This window comes from Dysidea avara, chromosome 5 (assembly GCF_963678975.1).
Source record: "Dysidea avara chromosome 5, odDysAvar1.4, whole genome shotgun sequence".
NCBI classification, from domain to species: domain Eukaryota; kingdom Metazoa; phylum Porifera; class Demospongiae; order Dictyoceratida; family Dysideidae; genus Dysidea; species Dysidea avara.
This window is the reverse complement of record NC_089276.1, coordinates 17,658,636-17,679,413: the sequence shown is the minus strand read 5'-3', so window position 1 is coordinate 17,679,413 and position 20,778 is coordinate 17,658,636. Positions and strand designations below refer to the sequence as shown.

At 38.1% G+C, this 20,778-nt stretch overlaps 1 protein-coding gene across 1 annotated transcript in view; it reads left to right on the top strand.

The window, feature by feature from the left end:
• The window catches only part of LOC136255566 (uncharacterized), a 382,542-nt gene that overhangs the window by 10,758 nt on the left and 351,006 nt on the right, over nt 1-20,778 (top strand). The window contains exon 2 of the mRNA XM_066048359.1: nt 17,689-18,948. Coding sequence (XP_065904431.1) covers nt 17,689-18,948 — 1,260 coding nt within the window. The remainder of the gene's footprint in view (nt 1-17,688; nt 18,949-20,778) is intronic.

Sequence of the window (20,778 nt, the reverse complement as noted above, 5' to 3'; positions counted from 1 at the left end):
GGGTAGTTTCTTTGTAGCTGAACTCTCTCCACAGTGATTTGTTTGTAGCTGAATTCTCTAGAGAATGTAGCCGAACTCTCTACAGGGTGCATGACTTGTTTATAGCTGAACTCTCTTCAGTGTGACTTGTAATGTTCTGATTCTTGTGAATCACTACAGCGATGTATTTGTAGCTGAACTCTCTATAGGGTGACTTGCTTCTTGCTGAACTGTCTACAAGATTAACTGTTTGCAGCTGAACTCCCTACAGAATAACTTGCAATGTAATAGAATTCTATAATGGAGTAAATAAATTAGCTGAATGATCTATTAGGGTGACTGTTCTATTAGAGTATCTTGATCTCGCATTTGTTACACGGAGTTGGATTTCGAATCATAACTCAGTGGTTTGTAATCCGATTCTTCTGTACTACTGCAAGGACTTTCTATGAAGAGTATTCCAGCTATACACCGATTTTCAGCTCAATGCTCTAAGTGGTTTGTGTAGTAGGCGTAAAAACTAATACTTTTCATTCATAAACATTCGATCACGTAATTGTAACACAGGTTGGATTTTGTGTCATATCTCCATGGTCATTATCTGGATTCCTTTCAACCCACTAAAAGGCACTCCTACGATGGTTACTCCATCTACATAGCAATTTTCAATTCATTCCATGAAGCGGTTTACCCTGTAGGTGTGACAACAAATCAATCTTGTTTAACGCGAATAATCGGTCATAAATCCTGAACCATTCATCGGAGTTGCACCAAATTTGATACTAGGATTCGTCTTTGGACTTCCTTGTTGTGTGCCAAATTTCAAGGCGATCGGAGTACGCGTTTGCGTTTTATAGCAATTTTTACAAGTGTGCGAAAAGACGAAGAAAAATCAAAATTTTGGAAGCTCGTATCTCGGAAATGGCTGGAGCGATTTCCTTCCAATTTGGAATGTAGACTCCCCTAGCTAGCGGGAAACACTGTAGCAAATTTGGTTTCAATCCGATATGGGATCACCAAGATACAAAGTGTGAAAATGACGTTTTCTTTCTTCCTGTTGATATACCCACGGTGTGGCGCGCCGGCTTCTTGGGCCGCACGACACACTAACGTGTGTCTTGATATCTAATTGTCATACATGGTATAGGATTTGTACCTTCCCACGAAAAAATATTGACCAGAAACCAGCCTCATAATACCTTCATGGCACCTTGGCAGTATTGGTTGTGTATGACCAAGTCTAAAAGTGCAAGCACTTTAAAGTTGCTATGAATTTTTAAATCTTAAGACACTGGCTCATGCAAAACTGAGAAGCTGATTTCCGATATAGTAGCAAACTACCAAGACAGTTACATCATTGCTTGGATACTGGGTGCCATGGCACACTTTAGGGGGGCAATGGCAATGCCGCCACCCATTCAGGACTCCATTCTGTATATACATACGCACTAGTATATTTCCCTAGCTATACACACCACCCTTCCACTGCACCTAGCTCTATTGCCTACTTTGCCCTAAAGCTAAGCACATAACATTAATTTTTAATTAAAGCTAGTAAATGTACGTAACAATACACAACAATTAATCAAGTAACAATGACACAATGATATTAGATACATGACAGAGGTTACACATTATAGATATATCATATAGGATAAAGATAACGAGTTTGGATGAATAATGGAGTTATAGGATTGGTGATAGTCTCCTCCACAAAGAGGGTTGGTAAACATTACATTTACAGCTTAGTATGTATAGTCTTCCAAAACAACAGATGATAGCAAACTGCTAAGTCACATCAAACCGCAGCACTTGATCAATAGCAAACCAAACACGACACGTATAGCCATTAAAAGCTGCAATGTCAAACAAGTTAATTTTTGTATAATTTGATGAAGCTTTACAAGCACACATATAGCATCTAAGTCACCCAAATTCCTCCAAATTTCCCCAGTTTCCTGAGCTTGCATTACTCCATCAGAATAAATAGTTTTGATGATCTACTGACTATACTAATAGATTTAACACCTGCAATATCAGGATAAATATACATAACACCGATACACATGAGCCACAAATGACACATTCAAATGCATGCATGCATGCAATACACTAAAAGTTCATGGGGTGGAGTTATAGTAGCAGGTAGCGAACATGTATAGCCATACAAGCATAATTGAGCATGCAACTAAGTAAACCTTCATGGTAGTACATGTGCTACAAATTTTGCATCTGGAATACAGAACATGTGTTCAATATAGTGAGATGCCACTTCACATGCTGAAATAGGCATAGGCATTAAGGAGTGTGCAAACGTGCCTGACCACAGCGTGGAGACAGCTGCATGTAGGCATCGCCTACCTACATGCAGCAGCTAATGTACTATTCAGACTGTAATTACAGCAAAAATCTCTACTCATGCAGACACTGGAAAAAGCCCAAATGAACCTTCAACCGGAGCCAATATGAGTGGCCATGCAGTAAGCCCACAATAATTAGGCACTGGGCCACAGCCACTTAACTACCAACAACACAAATGCACACAGGGACACAGTAGCAAATAACCCTGTGAGAATAAGGATGCATTACAAGTAACAACAAATACAGTAATCTCAACCAGAACCTGGAGACACATATGCAGCAAGCCTGAAAAGACAGCCACAGATCCCAGGATGCCCCACATGCTGCAACTAACATGCACTGAAGCACAGTCAATAAGGCAAAGAACAACCCATATGCATGAAGACAGATGCATCACATCTGTAACACATGTGCAAAGCTTATTAGTGTAGCCAAATACCAGTACACATGCAATCACCAACAAACATGCAAAGGAGGATGCAAGCAACACTTATCATGCCTTAATGCGTATGTAGCACACCCAGTATGCCAGGCACACAGCAACCACGCAGAAAGCAGCAGCTACCAATACACAGGTATTCTAAAGCTAGTGCACAAGTATAAGTGCAGAACTAATACATCCTGAAATGCAAGACGAGCACCAAGTTTGCAAACATAGCAAAATTTATTATCCATGCAGATATCAGTGAAGAATTTAAAGTGGATCCAAGAGGTAGTCACAGGCAAGCAGCAACCTATGTGCATAATTACGCATGCTGCACAACTGGAATACAGCATAAACTTCATGAGCAAAACTATCATAAATGGCCAAATCAGTGATGTTTAGGAGAGGCAACTAGAGATACGTACACCACAAACCCGCAAACAACTACACCAATTTACGCTGCAGTAAACTGTGGGTGTATGGTAAGCCTGCAGTCAACCACAGGCAGAACCGAGTACACATAGCCCCAGTTACTGGTATGCAGCATCCTATGAGCATGCTGTGTTTTTGAAAGCAACTGAGGTGCAGTAACTACTACAATGTGACAAGCAGTTGCAACAGCCACAAATACTATGCCTGTGCAGCAGCCCACAAATGACTGAAGTGCAGCAACCACCATGTACACTATCCAGTTCACTAATACCCTTGGCAGCCAACCATACGACCACACACACATCAGTAAATGGCTTGTGAATAACTCTGCATAATACATTAAGGACCACAGTAATTTACACAGTGCCTACCCTGAAAACCTGCGAGTTTTATGAAATTTGTGCACTCTATTACTTAGCAAGTTTGTAGCATCACCAAAACTCCAGGAAGTAGTGAGGGCTTATACAAACTGTAGTACAGATTCGCCTATCAATAATAAGTAGAAATATCAGTGTGTAAAACTTTTAACCAACAAAGCGATTTGTTAACATCGGTGATGATCTGTCTTCTTCGCGATGTGATCTGTTATAAGCCATCGATTTACTCCTTTTAAAGAATGCCATTATATGATCTTGTATATCATTAGATGTATCTCTAAATGAAGAGTGCCATGAATTTATTTCAGTTCAAAACAAGCAACAAGGGATGGATTTGTACAAGGTTAGTTTTACCGTTGTTAGGCCTGAGCCTATTATGCTCAAAATTTTACCTACTATTTTTTCCAGAATTTCCCAAAAAAATTTCCTATTATTCATTTTGCTATTCTTGTATCCAGCCTATTATTCCATAATTATTCTCATTCAGGATATATATGTGGCTAGTCGCTTAGTTTTCAAGGTGCTGCTATAAGTAGTTTTGTACAAATTATTAATAGCCATATATGAAGCATTCCATCTTACACATCATTTTTCTATCCATAATAGTTACAGCAGACTTACAGTAATAATTCAAGTGTATTTAATTATTAGTGTATTATAATAATATGCTGTAATTACTGTATAGCTACTAAGTTAGGTAGATAATAATGCTCAGACTTAAATTGATATAAGATGTACAAGTTTCAGAATTGCAGATAATCATGCAGTTAAATCCCCGATGCTGGCTGCGGATTATTAACATGAAATGATCTGACTACTCTATTAGAGTATTTGAGCGTTCTATTAGAGTGTATCTATCTTTTAGAGGCTTTTCAGGTCCTTTCAGCCAGCACTCCTATCAGCTTTATATCATTTGTAGTGGCTTAACTCTTTCTTCTAGGTAATCAAGAAGAGACACACACACCCTAATTCCAACGATTATTCCCGCGGTCGTCCGATTATTCTAAATTTATGCCTGTAACCATCCTATTATCCGAAATTATTCTCATGAAATTGGTGACCTATTATTCTCAAGATTATGCTGGCATAATAGGCGCAGGCCTAACCGTTGTGTAAATATGATATACTTATAACTAGGAGGCTAGTTCTTTCTAGCGTAGTTCCACGTAATATATTGGTCTTGTATATCAAAAGAATCACATATTAATGGTAAATATAATGGCTTTTATTTTAAGCTTATAGCTTTAATTACTGTTGAGTTACAACTTTTTGTTTACATCCTATAAACTTGGACGTAATATTACGGCACTGGGCTTTCACGTTAGGCTTGCAAAAATTATGCCGGCATAATTTTGAGTATAATAGGCTAGCAAAAGCATTAAGCCAGCATAATAGGATGATTATCAAAAAAAAAAAGAATTAAAATGCACAATGTGTACACCAAAAATATGAACACAGTACATCTTAATACTGCATTTCATATAAAGAAAATGTATAATGTTAATACTTTTATTATTTCTTGTCTGATTATTCACACTTCATGGAAACAAGATCGAGAGACTCTAATAGAGCAGTCACTCACTGTAATACATCAGTCAAGAAATGTTGATATGCTCTAATAAAACAGCTAACTCTAGAGCATAATCTTGATTTTAAGAGCATAATTTTGAGGATGATGGGTTGGATTTTTGAGTACTGCTCAAAAGCATAATAGGCTATTTTCAAAGCATAATTGGCTCAAGCCTATTTCACGTAAGATTATTTGGACATAATATTACAGCAGCAGTCCTTAACGGATTAAGAGTGATGATGCATAATACATTAAGAGTGCTACTGTATATTTGTTATTACTGCTGACACTGCTACTGCACTGCAGATACGGCTGCCACATGTGGGTACTGCTGCATGAATATTGTTTTGCTGTTGCATGTTCTGAGCTTGTCGTTGGACTCTGCTGCTGCACAGTCCCTCCACCATTAATTATGCTCTTGACTATTGAAGCAAAATAAATGGAACACCACATCTGTAAGGGTGTCTGCTCTTAACCTTGCATGTGATATTTACTCTTGCATGTGATATTTACCATGCAATTCTTGCATAGGTGAGACCTGCAATGGATGCATGACCTGTTGACACATGTGTGCAAGGTATTTGTGAGTGCCTTTATATGGTTCTGTGCTCTAGCTGCAACCATACATGTCTCTCTCTTTTTTGACATTGGCAGATATTGCCAACACTGACTGACTCATTGTTAGTTGCTGCACAGGTTGTGAATGAAGTGGTTCTATAACTGTTTGCAGACTCTGTGCACTGATGGGCTGCGATTGCATTGCATTGATTTGCCAGTACACTCACTACATCATGCAGCATCACTGTCAATACAATCATGCAGCAGCACTCTTAATGAGACATGCAATAAATAATTGGGTAATATCACATGCAAGGTTAAAATCAGACACTCTGAAAAGAGAGAGGTGTATGGGAGTTAGACAACTGAGGTGGTCATTGAATTGTATAGCATCCACATAGGCATGGTATTAGATTAGTGCTGTACACCTACAAAATTTTTGTCACCGGTTAATTGCCTACCAATAATTGGCAATAACTGGTTAATTGGTTGTGTGTACTAAAATGAAGTTTAAGACCTTAAACTAAGTTAATGTGGGTAGGGCTGCAGTTAAACAGTAATCCATCAGTTGAGTGAGTCAGTGTCACTAATTGCAATTACATCACGTGCACACGTGTGTGCGCTTATTGGAATTATACGTGTGATAAGTAGCACCATGTGTCATAGCAGTGGCGTGGAGTGAAGACAGCTTGTAATCTTCCCACCCACCTCTTGTTTCACCAGCGTTACAGCCTGTACTCCGAAATGCTATCAAATAGTATTTAACAGCATTACTTATGAATTATGCCAAATACACAGGGTATATATATAGATACAGTGGGACTTTGATCATTCGAATGTTATTTGAACCCCTGATTATCCTAACAATATAAGTGATTGTTCTATTAGAGTAATTTGGCATCAGGTGTAGTGTGTGTTCTTTAGAGTAGTCTGGTATGTGGATGAATGGACTTTAGCTGTATGGGCAAGTTGATGTTATGGAACTTCTATGAATATTGTATGTTGTATGAAATGTATTGAATTACATTGTGTAATAGGTGTACATAAAGAGGTGTATGTATATATGGGTGCTACTCAAAGGTGGGTACACATAGATTCAATTTGAGTACACTTGTGTACAGATATGATCAGCATACAAGCATTAATCACAGTGATAAAATGTATATTCTCCATATAATAAAAGTACCTTTCACAGTGATTTTTTACTGTAGCTGTCTGTCTATTGTTTGCTGTTACTACAATGATACGTGTGGTGTGTCATCTGCTGTCATCATGGCATCCACCTTATGATAAAGAAAATCCAATAGCCTCATGCCAACAGACAAACAGCACGCTTTCCTTGGTCAGACCTTTAAAGTCGATCACATGTTCCTTATCAATAGTAGATGTACAATTATGTATGACAACATAGCTGTACATAGTTACAGTTATAATTTTATATACATATATATATACGATGCCCGTAAGCAGGTATGAATGACATGCTTTGATCATAATGGGTAGATAACATGTGTGAACAATTGGACTATTATGTATTGATGTTTTGTGATGTTACTGTTCATTGCTTGCCACTATGGGTGTGTGTGTGTTTTATGCATATGTGTATATTTCTTATCAATGGTAGGTCTGCAGCTGCATGACAACATAGTAACACAGATCTTGTATACCTATATGCATCTGCGAATGATATATGCAGGGTTATTGAATTGCTGTGTATATTACTTTCACTGTTTATTGTTTGCTGCTTCCGACTTCTGTGTGCACCACCACTGTCAGTTTTTCAACAAAAAAACAAACCCTATTCAGCTGCAATGTGCATGACACCACACCTGTATGTATACAAGTGCAATATTTATTAATGTCGATACTATTGCTGCATGAAGCTGCTTGGTGCTGTTCATTGTTTGCTGCAATGTTACCCAGATATGTGTGTGTGTGTGTTATTTGCTGCTATTGCAGGATTTACAATGAGAGAATGAAAGACCTTTTATACCTACGCAGCTGCATGGCAACCTAGCTGCAGTAATGCGTGGATGTCATTTGCTGCTAAAAGCATCAAGCATAATGCTAGTATAATACCAACGATATTTTAAAATTTGATTATAAAGTGCAATGCACACGCTTAAAAGAAAGCCAATCATCACAGCTGGTACATATTATTGGTGTATTTCATATTTAAAAAAATAAAATAAAAAACCCATATATTATAACTTAATTAACATCGCTTGGTGGTGTGAAATAAGATCAACATACTCTAAACAGCAATCACTTACTCTAATACAGCAGTCTGGAAACACTAATAATTTACTCTAATAAAACAGTCAGTACTCGTGCATGATCTTGATTTTGAATGCATAATTTTGAGCATGGTGGGCTTGGGTTTTGAGCATTGCTCAAAAGCATAATACGTGGGTAAAAAATTGTGAGCAGGGCATACTACTATTGCAGGATTATCGATGAGAGAATGAAAAAACTTCTATACCTGTGCAGCTGCAGGGCAACCTAGCTGCAGTTATGCGTGTGTGTTATTTGCTGCTATTGCAGGGTTATCAATGAGAGAATGAAAGAACTTCTATACGTATGTAACTGCATGGCAACCTAGCTGCAATTATCATGTGTGTTGTTTGCTGCTATTGCAGGATCTATATTGAGGGAATGAAAGAACTTCTATACCTATGCAGCTGCATGGCAACCTAGCTGCAGTTATGCGTGTGTGTTATTTACTGCCATTGCAGGATTCATAATGAGAGAATGAAAGAACTTCTATACCTATGCAGCTGCATGGCAACCTAGCTGCAAATGGTGTTTATAATTGTTTGCTAACATGGCCCATTAAAAAAATAAATAAAAATTAAAAAAATTATAAAATAAAATTTAAAAAAAAACAAAAAATAACAAATAAACAAATAAAAAAATAAAAGTTAAGGATTGAGCAAACTTTACAAAACAAATTGTATAAGTGAGTCCGCAGCTGCATGGCAACCTACCTGCAAATTACAGTCATAATTGTATGCTAACTTGGGCCATAAAATTGTGAATTGAACCAATCAAGACAAACGGTAGTGTGTCGTGCGGCCCAAGAAGCCGGCGCGCCACACCCGTGAGTATATTGACAGGAAGAACGAAAACGTCATTTTCACACATTTGTATCTCGGTGATCACTTATCTGATTGGAACCAAATTTGCTACACAGTTGCCCGCCAGCCAAGGGAGACTACATTCCAAATATGAAGGAAATCGCTCCAGCCATTTCCGAGATACGAGCTGCCAAAGTTTCGTTTTTTTTCTTCGTTTTTTTTTTCTTCTTCTTCGTCTTTTCGCACACTTGCAAAAATTGCTATAACAAGCAAACGCGTACTCCGATCGCCTTGAAATTTGGCACACAGAAAGGGAGTTCAACGGCGAATCCTAGCATCAAATTTGGTACAAATCCGATGAATGGTTCAGGAGTTATGACCGATTATTCGCGTAAAACAAGATCGATTTGTTGTCACACCTACAGGGTAAACCGCTTCATGGAATCAGTTGAAAATTGCTATGTAGATGGAGTAACCATCGTAGGAGTGCCTTTTGGTGGTTTGAAAGGAATCGAGATAAAGACCACGGAGATATGACACAAAACCCAACCTGTGTCACAATTACGCGATCGATTTTTATGAATGAAAAAGTATTAGTTTTCTCGCCTACTAGGCAAACCGCTTAGAGCAATGAGCTGAAAATCGGAGTATAGCTGGAATAATCTTCATAGAAAGACCTTGCAGTAGTACAGAAGAATCGGATTACAAACCACTGAGTTATGATTCGAAAGCCAACTCCGTGTAGCAAATGCGAGATCGAGATACTCTAATAGAACAGTCACCCTAATAGAGCATTCGGCTAGTTTATTTATTCCATTATAGAATTTTATTACATCACAAGTTATTCTGTAGGGAGTTCAGCTGCAAACAGTTAATTGTATAGACAGTTCAGCAAGAAGACAGTCACCATGTGGAGAGTTAAGCAAATATATCACTATAGAGATTCAGAACATTACAAGTCACACTGAAGAAAGTTCAGCTATAAACAAGTCATGCACTGTGTAGAAAATTCAGCTACAATTAAGTCACTCTCTAGAGAATTCAGTTACACAGAATTCAGCTACACACAAGTCACTGTGGAGAGAGTTCAGCTACAAACAAATTACCCTTTAGAGTGATCAGCTACAAACAAAACACTTTGCAGGGTGTTCAGCTGTAACAAATCAACCTTTAGAGCGATCAGCAATGAACATATCAACACAAATCTACCTGTAGAGAGATAAGCTAGAAACAAATCACCCTGTAGAGAGTTCAGCTACAAAAAATCACCCTGTAGAGACATCAGCTAGAAACTAGACACAATGTAAGGAGTTCAGCTACAAGCAATCACCCTGTAGAGAGTTCAGCTAAAACAAATGAACCTGCAGAGAGATCAGCTACAAACAAATCACCTTATAGAGAGTTCAGCTACAAACAGATTACCTGTAGAGAGATCGGCTACAAACAAATCAACCTGCAGAGAGATCAGCTACACACAAATCAACTTGTAGAGAGATCAGCTACAAACAAATCACCCTGTAGGGAGATCAGCTACACACAATGTAAGGAGTTCAGCTACAAACAAATCACCCTGTAGAGAGTTCAGCTAAAACAAATCAACCTGCAGAGAGATCAGCTAGAAACAAATCACCTTATAGACAGTTCAGCTAAACACAAATTACCTTGTAGAGAGATCGGCTACAAACAAATCAACCTGCAGAGAGATCAGTTACACACAATTCAACTTGTAGAGAGATCAGCTACAAACAAATCACCCTGTAGAGAGATCAGCTAGAAACTAGACACAATGTAAGGAGTTCAGCTACAAGCAAATCACCGTGTAGAGAGTTCAGCTACAAACAAACCAACCTGTAGAGCGATCAGCTAGAAACAAATCACCCTGAAGAGAGGTCAGCTACAAAAAATCACCTTGTAGAGAAATCAACTACAAACAAAACACTTTGCAGAGAGTTCAGCTACAAACAAATCAACCTTTAGAGCGTTCAGCAACAAACAAATCAACCTGTAGAGATATAAGCTAGAAACAAATCACCCTGTAGAGAGTTCAGCTAAAACAAATCAATCTGCAGAGAGATTAGCTACGTACAAATCACCTTATAGATAGTTCAGCTACAAACAAATTACCTTGTAGAGAGATCGGCTACAAACAAATCATCCTGCAGAGAGAACAGCTACACACATATCAACTTGTATAGAGATCAGCTACAAACAAATCAACCTGTAGAGAGATCAGCTACAAACTAGACACAAAGTAAGGAGTTCAGCTACAAGCAAATTACCCTGTAGAGAGTTCATCTACAAACAAATCAACCTGTAGAGCAATCAGCTAGAAACAAATCACCCTGAAGAGAGGTCAGCTACAAAAAAATCACCCTTTAGAGAGATCAGCTACAAACAAATTGCCCTGTAGAGAGATCGGCTACAAACAAATCAACCTGCAGAGAGATCAGCTACACACAAATCAACTTGTAGAGAGTTCAGCTACAAACAAATTACCCTGTAGAGAGACCGGCTACAAACAAATCAGCCTGTAGAGAGTTCAGCTAAAACAAATCAACCTGCAGAGAGATCAACTACAAACAAATCACCTTATAGAGAGTTCAGCTACAAACAAATTACCCTATAGAGAGATCGGCTACAAACAAATCAACCTGCAGAGAGATCAGCTACAAACAAATCACCCTGTAGAGAGATCAGCTAGAAACTACACACAATGTAAGGAGTTCAGCTACAAATAAATCACCCTGTAGAGAGTTCAGCTAAAACAAATCAACCTGCAGAGAGATCAGCTACAAACAAATCACCTTTTAGACAGTTCAGCTACAAACAAATTACCTTGTAGAGAGATCGGCTACAAACAAATCAACCTGCAGAGAGATCAGCTACACACAATTCAACTTGTAGAGAGATCAGCTACAAACAAATCACCCTGTAGAGAGATCAGCTAGAAACTAGACACAATGTAAGGAGTTCAGCTACAAACAAATCAGCCGGTAGAGAGTTCAGCTACAAACAAACCAACCTGTAGAGCGATCAGCTAGAAACAAATCACCCTGAAGAGAGGTCAGCTACAAAAAATCACCCTGTAGAGATATCAGCTAGAAACAAATCACCCTGAAGAGAGGTCAGCTACAAAAAATCACCTTGTAGAGAGATCAACTACAAACAAAACATTTTGCAGAGAGTTCAGCTACAAACAAACCAACCTTTAGAGCGATCAGCAACAAACAAATCAACCTGTAGAGAGATCATCTAGAAACAAATCAACCTGCAGAGTGATCAGCTACAAACAAATCAGCTTGTAGAGAGATCAGTTACACACAAATCAACCTGTACAGAGATAAGCTAAAAACAAATCAGAGTTCAGCTAAAACAAATCAATCTGCAGAGAGATTAGCTACATACAAATCACCTTATAGATAGTTCAGTTACAATCAAATTACCTTGTAGAGAGATTGGCTACAAACAAATCACCCTGCAGAGAGATCAGCTACACACAAATCAACTTGTATAGAGATCAGCTACAAACAAATCACCCTGTAGAGAGATCAGCTAGAAACTACACACAATGTAAGGAGTTCAGCTACAAACAAATCACTCTGTAGAGAGATCAGCTACAAACTAGACACAAAGTAAGGAGTTCAGCTACAAGCAAGTTGCCCTGTAGAGAGTTCATCTACAAGCAAATCAACCTGCAGAGCAATCAGCTAGAAACAAATCACCCTGAAGAGAGGTCAGCTACAAAAAATCACCCTGTAGAGAGATCAGCTAGAAACAAATCACCCTGTAGAGAGATCAGCTATAAACTAGACACAATGTAAGGAGTTCAGCTACAAGCAAATCACCCTTTAGTGAGTTCAGCTGCAAACAAATCAACCTGCAGTGAGATCACCCAAAAAAATGCACTTGTACAGAGTTCAGTTACAAACAAATTACCCTGTAGAGAGATCAGGTAGAAGAATTCACCTTGTAGAGAGTTCAGCAACAAAGAAACCACCATGTAGAGAGTTCAGCTGCAAACAAATCACCCAGTAGAAAGATCAGCTAGAAGAAGTTACCTTGTAGAGAGTTCAGTTACAAAGAAACCATCATATAGAGAGTTCAGCTACAAAGAAATTACCCCGTAGAGAGTTCAGCTATAAGAAGTTACCTTGTAAAGAGTTCAGCTACAAAGAAACCATCATGTACAGAGTTCAGCTACAAAGAAACCACCTGTACAGAATTCAACTACAAACAAATCACCCTGTATAGAGATCAGCTAGAAGAAGTTACCTTGTAGATAGTTCAGCTACAACAATTCACCCTGTAGAAAGATCAGCTAGAAGAAGTCACCTTGTAGAGTGTTCAGTTACAAAGAAACCAACATGTAGAGAGTTCAGCTGCAAACAAATCACTCTGTAGAGAGTTCAGCTACAAAGAAACCGCCATGTAGAGAGTCCAGCCTCATACAAACCACCTTGTAGAGAATTCAACTACAACAAATCATCCTGTAGAGAAGAAGTTACCTTGTAGAGAGTTCAGCTACAAAGAAACCATCATGTAGGGAGTTCAGCTACAAAGAAACCACCGTGTAGAGAGTTTAGCTGCAAACAAATCACCTGTAGAGAGTTCAGCTAGAAACAAATCACCCCATAGAGAGATCAGCTGGACGAAGTCACCTTGTAGAGAGTTCAGCTACAAAGAAACCATCATGTAGACAGTTCAGCTGCAAACCAATCACCCTGCAGAGAGTTCAGCTACAAAAAAATCACCCTGTAGAGAGTTCAGCTAGACGAAGTCACCTTATAGAGAGTTCAGCTACAAAGAAACCATCATGTAGAGAGTTCGGCTACAAAGACACCACCATGTAGAGAGTTTAGCTGCAAACAAATCACCTGTAGAGAGTTCAGCTAGAAACAAAATACCCTGTAGAGAGACCAGCTAGAAGAGGTTACCTTGTAGAGAGTTCAGCTACAAAGAAACCATCCTGTATATAGTTCAGCTACATTTCAAGTCACCCAGTAGAGAGATCAGCTGCAAAAAAATATCCTGTGGGGCATAATGGGCATGTAATAAATATATGTATATAATTTGTATAATTACTAATAAAATCTAAAATAATTGAAGTACTAAAATTCTTCTTTAAGTTCTTTTCTTCTTCCTGTAGTAAAGAAAAAAACACATGGGTTAAAGAAGCCCCAAAGCCAGCCATAGGCCGGCTTTGCAGTATGCAAATACAAAAAGAAATGATATCTAATCAAAAACAGCCAAGCTGTAAAAAAAGGTGCGGCCCCCAAAAAGGCCATGGTGGAAAAAGATGTGAAATCCAAGGTGGCGGCCAAGAAATGGCTGTGATGGTAGGTTAATGGTAAAATTTTTAATAACGACAATTCAGGTGAATTTTGTGCCGCTTGATCTTGGCACCAAATTCACCTGAATTGTTGTTATTAAAATGTAACCATTAACCTATCATCACAGCCATTTCTTGGCCGCCACCTTGGATTTCACATCTTTTTTTACCATGGCCTTTTTGGGGGCCGCACCTTTTTTTACAGCTTGGCTGTTTTTGATTAGATTGTATATAGTAGATAGGTCTACAGCTGCATGGCAATCCAGCTGTAAATGGCTTGCATAATTGTGTGCTAACTTGGCCCATAGAATTGTGAATTGAACAAACTTTACAAAACAAATTGTATATAGTACGTAGATCCGCAGCTGCATGGCAACATAGCTGCAAATGGCTGTGCACTTGTTTGGCCCATAGAATAATGTACAAACTAGCTACCAGCTACACAAAAAATAAAAATGCAATAAATAAATAAAACTGTGTAGCTGTAATACATAGGACTGCAGCTACATGGCAACATAGCTGCACAAGGCGTGGCCGGTAAAGTAAAACAAGAATACAGTCATATGGTCACCCATGAGGCTGTAGTTGGTCCGCAGCTGCATGGCAACATAGCTGCAAACTCGTCCATTCTCTTGTGGAATGTGACAGTACGGGAACCTAATAGAGTCTTACTGCAGCAATCCTCCTACAATCTATTTGTTTATTTGTACTAGTAAATATGGACAGGTCATTTCCAAGCCATTAGGTTGGTTGGTAAATGAGACCAGTGTGGTACTTACGTTTGTAGTATTATACCAGTAGAAAGGGAGAAAGGACTTTGCGAATACTGGAAGCGCTGCAGTGGGATTCTGGGAACCTGTACATTTACCAAACCCAACCACCATCCTAGGATGGGTGTTGTATCCAAGGAACATTAGTCCTACTACCAACATTAAGTGACATTAAGTGATATTGGCAGACATAATATGTACTGAACAAGGGGTAATGGTAAAACCAGGAATGGAGAAATAAGAAACGGGAAACGAGAAATGGAGAAATGGGTGGAAATGGAATTCCTTCACTGCAGAACACTCTTCATTTGTAATTGAAGGGGTAGCAGAGTCACCTGAGAGTACAGATTTTCTCATGACTTTGGTGGCTGAGGTAGCAGTGACTACTGTATTAGAGTGTTTTGTAACTCAATTGCAAAAAAATCATAAGATAAGTATACAACTGTACTAACAGATTGGCAGTTGTATAATGTCTTGGTACAATGTCAAATCTATCAATTAGATAAAGTCCAGAGGAGTGCAGCCTATTTCATTATGATTGACTTTTCTCAATTTAGTAGTGTAACCAGCATGCTGGACCGCCTAACCTGGAACTTTAGAACAAAAGAAGAAAATGTCTTAGCTACTTATGCTCTTTAAATTGATTCATAGTCTTGTTGAAGTTTTATCAATTACTCTAACTCCCATAACCTCATGTACTTGTGGTCACTCTCGTCGTTATGCTATAAGTCCACCAATTAGAACTGAAACATATTACATTCTTTCTTACCTTTAGCAGTAAATTATGGAATGACCTACCTCAATCACTAATGATGTTGATGATTTTATACAAGAACTTGAACTCTACTTATATTCCTCACACCCCTGTATTATTATCTGTGTTTGTAAACTGTTTTAGAGGCTTTACACAGTAATTATAAATTTCTGATGGTGCATATCACCCTGGCAGTATCCTTGGCAATATCAGTGACTCAAGTTGAAGTGGCTCAAGTTGAAGTGACTGCTCTATCACTGTATGATCAGAGTATTATTACAAGTTTACGTCATTACGAGCTTCTGAGAATTTTAATACAGTGGTATACATTTCAGCCTGGATTTAAGGCTTAATGTCATATAGTGGTATAGAGCAGTCACTTTAGCTTAAGCCACTGATACCACCATGATCTGCATTATCCACCATCAGAAATTTGACCCATTATATAATTGCCATTCTTTTAGTATAGTTATATGCTTATGATTTTTTAGCAATTGAGTTGCAAAACACTCTAATACAGCAGTCACTACTACTTCAGCCACCAAAGTCGTGGAAATCTGTGTTCTGCTACCCCATCAATTACAAAAATGAAGAGTGTTCTGCAGTGAAGGAATTCCATTTCCACTCATTTCTCGTTTCCCATTTCCTATTTCTCCATTCCTGGTTTTACCACTACCCCGCAACAAGCCTGCTGGAAGGTTTAGGGGTGGTACCAAAGTGACCATCAACATCCTGTCTTGCAATAACTGTTATTACAATCACATATTTACACATGCTTTGAGGTTATGTTATGATGTTAACGCTTGTCAGCAGGGATAATTTATGGTTTACCAAGTGGGGAAGAATATACGGTTTAAAGGCTTCTTAACCGGTTATTGGCTGACCTATACAACACCGGTTAATAACCGGCTATTTGCAAACTGGTGCACAGCACTATATTAGATGCAAGCAACAGTTAGAACATGCCTGTCTGCAGAAGCAGTGATAACTAACAAGCCTAGAGTGAGGAGCATGCATGCAATGGCAGCAATGACAAGCATTTGCAATGAAACAGCAGGAGCAAAATTCATGCATCAAAGATGCAGTTCAATCAATAGCAGTAGCAGCAGTAATAACAGACATGCAGCAGCCATAATATTCATACGGCAGCTCTCTTGTATATCATGCAGTTGCGTATCATGCAGCAGCAATAATGTTTCATGCAGCGAAAATAAAATTTATGCAAGAGCCATAACCTACATGCGGATACGACAATAATAACATTCATACAGCATCCATAACATTTCATGAAGTGGCAATAAATTCTTGCAGCAGCCATAATGCTTCATGCAACAGCAGCACCCTCAGGCCTGCAGCAGCACTCTCAGCAAACATGCAACAGCAGCAGCAGCGCATCATGCAGCAGCACTCTTTAGTAAATCATGCAACAGCAGAACTCTCAGGCCTGCAGCAGCAGTGCATCATGCAGCAGGAATCTTTATCAAATTATGCAACATCAATGTATCAAGCAGCAGTATTCTCAGTGCAATAGCAGTAGCAGCAATGATCATGCAATGGCCATATCACTCATGTGGCAGCAATAAGATTCATGCAGTAGCAATAAAAATCATATAGCTGTAATTACATTACTGCAGCCATAATAACCTTTAGGCAGTAGCAATACTAGCAAATCTTTGACAGCATGGCACCTCACATGACCCAAAACTTATTAAACTAATTTATGAGCTGTGTATCTTGATAACCGATTTAACGTCACTGCACTTAGGTTATAGCTATATGCAGCATGATAACTTCAATTTATTGTAATGCAATAAATTACAGTTTTCTGCAATAGCAAATACTTAATAGTACTCATTCTCCTTTCATGTTGCAAATGTGAGCCTTTGATCCACGCATGCCATGTACCACAAAACAGTAATAACGCATCCATTTACTGTTGTTTGTAGTCTGATTTGTAAACCCTCTGCCACCAGGTGTGTGTTTACAAATTAGATCCAAACTAAATGGGTGTGGTATATTCTAATAGCAGTTTCATATGTTTTATATTTTTCTTACAGGCAACAATTACTACATTGGATTTTTTCAGAATAACAATGGTGGTTCAATATCTCTCTATTTAACAAATACTGGATCACTAGATTTGTCTTATACCATAGAATCTCCTGGAGTAGGATATTACACTAGTGGAAATATTTCAGGTACACGGTCAACAATTGTAAGTCTTTCTTCAAGTCTCATCACTGGTTCATACAATGATCAAGATAAGGGGATTTACCTTAAGACCAACAGTACTAATGTAGTTGTGATTGGTCAAAATGATGTATCTAGTAGTGGTGATACATTCCTTGCTTTACCCACAATAAAAGTGTGCTGCACTCAATACACTTATTATGGAATTTCAGTGTCTTCTGGTAGATATGATAATGTAGTACTGATAGTTGGTACAGAGGACAACACAATGATGAATTTAACAGTAACACAATCTGTTAATGTCAAGATTAATGATACTGTTAGTTCCCTGACCAGTGGTAGTCAATACTCCTTCATAGTGAACAGGTTACAAACAGTGTATATTGGATCATCAAGTGACTTGACTGGGACCAGAATTATGACAGACAAGCCAGTGTCTATATTTAGTGGTCATGAGTGTGGATATGTACTATCATTTAGTTCTAGCTATTGTGATCACTTAATAGAACAGATTCCACCTACCACATACTGGGGTAAAACATATTACATTGCACCACTGCAAGGTAGAAGTGCTTATACCATCAGAGTGTTAGCAGTATATAACTCAACTGAAGTCTTTATGGACTGTAACAATGCAGGGAATTCCTATACTATTGATGCAGGGAATAGTTTTACAGTAACTCATCAATACTATTGTGCAATCCACTCTAACAAAGAAATCTTAGTAGCTCAGTACAGTCCTGGTTATGGTTATGATGGTAGAACTGGTGATCCAATGATGATGCTTGTGCCAGCTACAGATCATTACAGTAATGAAATCAACCTATCCACAATATCATCAGGTTACAGTGACTATATCAACATTATAGTATTGAAGGAGTATTATCAGCCTAGTATGATGTATTGGATAAGAGGAGGAGTGAAGAGGTCATTACAGTCACAATCTTGGAACACGATAACATTCAACCAGGTCACTGAGGCATATTATACACAACTATCTGTATCAAATGGTCCAGTAACAATTATACACACAACAGCCAATGCATTGATGTCAGCTGTAGTGTATGGATTTGCATACAGAGAAGCTTATGGTCATCCTGGAGGATTCAGTATTCAGAATTTTCGAGGTTAGAATTTTAAAAGTTAAAACGTGGGAATTGCTGAAAACAGTAAAGAAACAAGAGTCAACAAGCCAGCATGTGAAGCACACAGAGATCTCTATTTGGACTCAATGGATATGGTAGAAACTAATGAAAAAACAGTAATTTCTACATAAATCAGGGGCAGATAAGTACTGAGAATGTTTCTGTATAAATGTTTATTTGAATCCAAATAGAGATCTCTGTGTGTTTAACATGCTGGCTTGTTTGACTCTTGTTTCTTTACTTTTTCCAGTGATCTCTATTCACCAGTGTTGGGCAAGTTACTTTGTAAAAGTAACTAGTTACATATTACATATTACTTGCAACTGAACTATTTAGTTACAGTTACATATTACCCATAAAATAAAGTAATTATAATAATATTACATATTACATTACTTTGTGTCCACAGCCTTAAGCTGTCACGTGTGAAACTACCACTTTATCACGTGACATGATTACATTGTTGGACAATGTGCAAATCTTGGTTATAAGTAAGAAGCTGGTGAATAAGCTTCATTCAGTAGGCTTCGTTACTTCGTTGTGGCTAGGCGTTACTCAGAGGATAACTAACGAGACTAGTAACTTCGTTACTTGTAGCAATAACATTACGTAATATTAAACTCGTTACAGTAACTATATTACTTAGGTAACGAGTTACATTTGTAAGTAAAGTAGCTTGAGTTATATTACCCATTTTTATAGCGTATTTCGTTATATTACTTAGTTACCACAAAAGTTATAATATTACGTAACGCGTTACTTATGTAGCGCGTTACTCCTAACACTGCTATTCACATATTTTAATTTTTACAATTGTTTTTACACTAGTTTGTTTACTTTTTATAAATCCATTTATGGATAGCTAACATGATAATAAGAGGTGCTGGTGGTGTTAGTCATCATGTACAGTAGCTGTTAAGCAGTCAGCTAATATTATCTAATCAAAAACAGCCAAGCTGTAAAAAAAGGGGTCTGGCCCCCAAAAGGCCATGGTGAAAAAGATGTGAAATCCAAGTTGGTGGTAGGTAAATGGCAAATATTTTAATATTGACAATTCAGGTGAATTTGTACTGCCTCCTCCAAGTTTCACTAGGACTCGGCAACAAATTCACTTGAATTGTCATTATTAAATTTTTTGCCATTTACCTACCATCACAGCCATTTCTTGTCCGCCACCTTGGATTTCACATCTTTTTCACAACCCTTTTTTACAGCTTTGCTGCTTTGATTAGATATCACTTTTTTGTGTTTGTATTCTCCATAGCAGGCCATAGGTAGGGTCCGCAATGCAAAAAATCAATATCCTCCAATCAACTACCTAACTATTGTCATGTGTTAGGCCAAGTGTAACTTAAATAACACGAGCGTGGCAGCCAAGTTTGTCACTTTCTTCTGGTAGAAAACGATACAAATGTCTTAAAATCACGTGATTTTTCGTTGCAGCAGTTCATAGGGTTCTTTGTATGCCACGATATTCGCTCTCAACATTATTCAAGTTATCTATCATCAACTCAAAGTATCGGTGGTTTGATTTTATTGGTAAGTTTCCGGTGGCAGCATGATCTGTGCAGCTTTTTGGTCCCATGCATATTCCATCTCGGTACCAAAATTACCATGATTAGAATCCTTTTAAATATTACAAACACATGAAAATGCAGTGTTATGAGTTACTGTTTCTGAAGTAAATGTTGGCATTTACAGCATATCACTACAATATAGTAAGGTGATAAGCATGTATAGCAGGCATTACAAGACTTGCTATGATCACTGGAACATAACTGTTGTACTCAGCCAATCTGTAAGAAAATTATG